This window comes from Girardinichthys multiradiatus, chromosome 22 (assembly GCF_021462225.1).
Source record: "Girardinichthys multiradiatus isolate DD_20200921_A chromosome 22, DD_fGirMul_XY1, whole genome shotgun sequence".
NCBI classification, from domain to species: Eukaryota; Metazoa; Chordata; class Actinopteri; order Cyprinodontiformes; family Goodeidae; genus Girardinichthys; species Girardinichthys multiradiatus.
This window is the reverse complement of record NC_061814.1, coordinates 5,491,120-5,493,875: the sequence shown is the minus strand read 5'-3', so window position 1 is coordinate 5,493,875 and position 2,756 is coordinate 5,491,120. Positions and strand designations below refer to the sequence as shown.

Sequence of the window (2,756 nt, the reverse complement as noted above, 5' to 3'; positions counted from 1 at the left end):
TCTTTTATAAGCTCAGCATTTTGTAATTTCAACTTTTGGGTTAAAATAAAAAACCCTATTTTTTGAATAATTTCTTTGCCTCCTCCTGTTTCCAACACGGTCCCCCACATGTGGTGTCAAAAGAGAGGTTTTTGAGTTGAGGAGACAGGATTTTGTTTTCTCCTTTTTCTTCTTTCCCTTTTTCTGTGGTTTGGTGAGTAACTTTTTTATTCACCTCCCCTCCCCCCCAACAAATCCTTTGAGCCATGCAGAATGGTGTGTGCCCAAGAAAAGGAAATAGGGTGGAGACCAAAGAGGCATTGTAGCAGCCAGAAAGGGAGATGGAGGGAGGAGCTTCAGTCATGGTTGAAGAAACTGAGGATGAAGATACCAGGGAGCCAACTCTGCTTGATATTCCAGGAATTCTTCAGGCCTTCATGGGACAACAGCAAATTCAGGATAAAAAGCAGAGAGAGGAATCTGCACGACAAGAGCAGCGCTTCAAGAGTTTGCAACACTAGTTTCGGCTTTTACAGATGGAAGTGCATGCCAGGACAACCCCTGTTCCTGAGCCTACATCAAACGATCCAGAGCCTGTTGAAATTCCAACTGATTATCCGATTCAAGTGACATCTCAATCTGAGGGTTCTGACTCAGCTTCCAGATTAACAGGTCAGTCTGGGCTCGAAGTGCCTATGTTAACATGGATGTGGATGATTCTCTGGAGTATGTAAAGGTAAAAGTTGCCATTTTGCAAAAATATGATATAAATACAGAAACTTACGGGCAAAGATTCCACTGCCTTGATGTTATTGATGAGAGTCTGAAGGAACTGTATGCAAGGGTGAGAGAACTCTGTGAGAAATGGACCTAAAAATAAAACTGTGAAGGAAGTTGGCGAACTAATTATTTTAGACAAATTTTTTGTGGGGTGTTGTGGCAAATTCGGGGGGTGTCCGGGTCGGGGCATTTGGGGTGTCCCTGGGCTGGGATCGCTTGGGGGTCTGGCGCTGGGGACTGTGGTCCCGGCCGGGGTGGGGCTTTGTTGGTTCTTCGGGGAGAAATCTACTAGCTGCATGCAATGCTTTCGGGGGGCCTGCACCGATGGACATAGGTCACTGGCCTGGTGGCCGTGCTGCTCCTGGGTGGGCTTGGGGGCTCGGAGTTCCTGGGGCGTATCGCCCCCCGGACTGGGGTCCTGGCTGGGCCTTGGGAGTCTTGGGTCCTCGCGGGTATGTCGCCGGGGTTTTGGGCTGGTGCATTCCTGGGCGCCCGGCCCTGGCTCGGGGACATTTGGTGTATCGGCGGGCATAAGGGCCTCCCGAACTGGCGGGAAGGTCCCATCTCATTGCAGGTGCTCCTTCCTTCAAGGAGCACATTCTGCTGGTGGGGCAGAGGGTCTGCGCGAGGGGGTAGTGCGGGGTCAACCTGGGTGTGCAATGTCTTATGTTCTCTGGGAGTTGTTTGAATGTTGGGGTGGGTGTAGGTTTCCTTCTGGGGTGGGGATTGGTGGTTGGCCTTGGATGGTTGTGGGCGTCGTTTGGTCTTGGGTGGTTCCGGCTCGGTTTCCGGTTCCTTGTCTTGGTTCCGGTTACTGATGCCAGTCCCTTTTCTGCCTGGGGGAGGGGGTTCGGAGGGGTCTGCATGGTTCGAGTGTGCGAGCTGGCCGGGGTTGGTCTCGGGGTGGATTGGTCTCGGCTTCCGGATGGGTTTTGGTTTGGCTCTGTGGGCTCTCTTGCCTTTTGTGGGCCTCGGGGTGGGTCTTCTTGCGGGGCTGCTTCTGGCAGGGGTATGGTTGTCGGGCATGTTCTAGGATCTGGATGCTGTGGGTCTTCTTTTCGTAGGGGTGTACTTTCACGGGGGGCTTTCTTTTTTTGCGGGTCTGGTGGGGGCGCATTTGCGCAGTGTGAGCTTCGTGTGCAGCTTTGTGTGCAGCTTTTGCTTTGGGTGTTCTGTGCTGCATTTCGTCCTCCGCTGTATGGCGTGCTGTGGTGTTGGGGCGGTGGTCCTGTGTGCGGCAGCTCTGACCTTCGGGCGTGGGTGCGGCAGGGCGGGCATCGCTGAGCTCTGCGCTTGCGTCGGGCTTCTCGGCCTCGTACTGGGGTGGGGTTTGCTCGTGTGCTGGATGGTTCCTGGTGGGTTGTGAGTGCTTGGGATTAGTGGTCTTCGCCATGACCCTACGAATGCACAGAAGGATGTGTGGGGGGGGGGTGCATGTACCTATCCTGGCCTGTAGCTTGCTTTTGGGTTGGGCCTGCCGTTTTGGGTCAGGTGCAGTTTGGTGGCAGCATTGGTGTTGGAGTGGGATGTGTTTTGTTGACCTGCTTCCCTGGTTGTGGCTGCTGTCTGGTGCTGGGCTTCGGGGGCTGGGCGCTGTGTTGGCTCTGCCTCTTGGGTTCGGGGGTGGCTGGGCGTGCTGGTCATGTGCCCTCCTTTGTGTGGCGTATTTGGGTTGCACTGGGCCGGCTGGTCTGCTCCTTTGTTTGGAGTGGGGCCGCATTCTTGGCCATTTCGGCGCTTCTGGCTGGCTCCTTTTTGTTGGGGGTCGGTGGCTACTTCGGGCGGCGGACTGGGTAACGGGGCTGGGGATCAAGGTTTCAGTTGGTTCTCGGGGCCTGTTACCTGTCCCTAGTCTTTTGCCAAGCAGATGTTCCTATGCCTCCCTCCTTTGTTGGGACTCGGCAAACGGGGGTGCCTATTGGGGTCAGCCGGGGAGCTGGCTCCCTGGGAGAGCGGTTTGCCCCCCAGTCCTTCCCTCCCCATCCCCGGACACCTCC

General features: G+C 55.1%; 1 protein-coding gene across 1 annotated transcript; it reads right to left on the bottom strand.

Annotated features, from left to right (window-relative positions):
• Positions 1-1,094: 1,094 nt before the first annotated feature.
• On the bottom strand, positions 1,095-2,152 carry LOC124859617 (extensin-like). Its single transcript, XM_047352505.1, has 2 exons — positions 1,719-2,152; positions 1,095-1,656 (listed from the first exon to the last, which is right to left on the bottom strand). Exons 1-2 carry the CDS (start codon positions 2,150-2,152, stop codon positions 1,095-1,097), a joined length of 996 nt encoding a protein of 331 aa, XP_047208461.1.
• Positions 2,153-2,756: the final 604 nt, after the last annotated feature.

Bases quoted from the DNA above. Each gene is read 5' to 3' on its own strand.
- LOC124859617 (XM_047352505.1), bottom strand. From the start codon at position 2,152: ATGGCGAAGACCACTAATCCCAAGCACTCACAACCCACCAGGAACCAT. The intron at 1,657-1,718 runs GCAAGAGAGCCC...ATCCACCCCGAG, and splicing joins CACCCCGAGGCCCACAAAAG to ACCAACCCCGGCCAGCTCGC.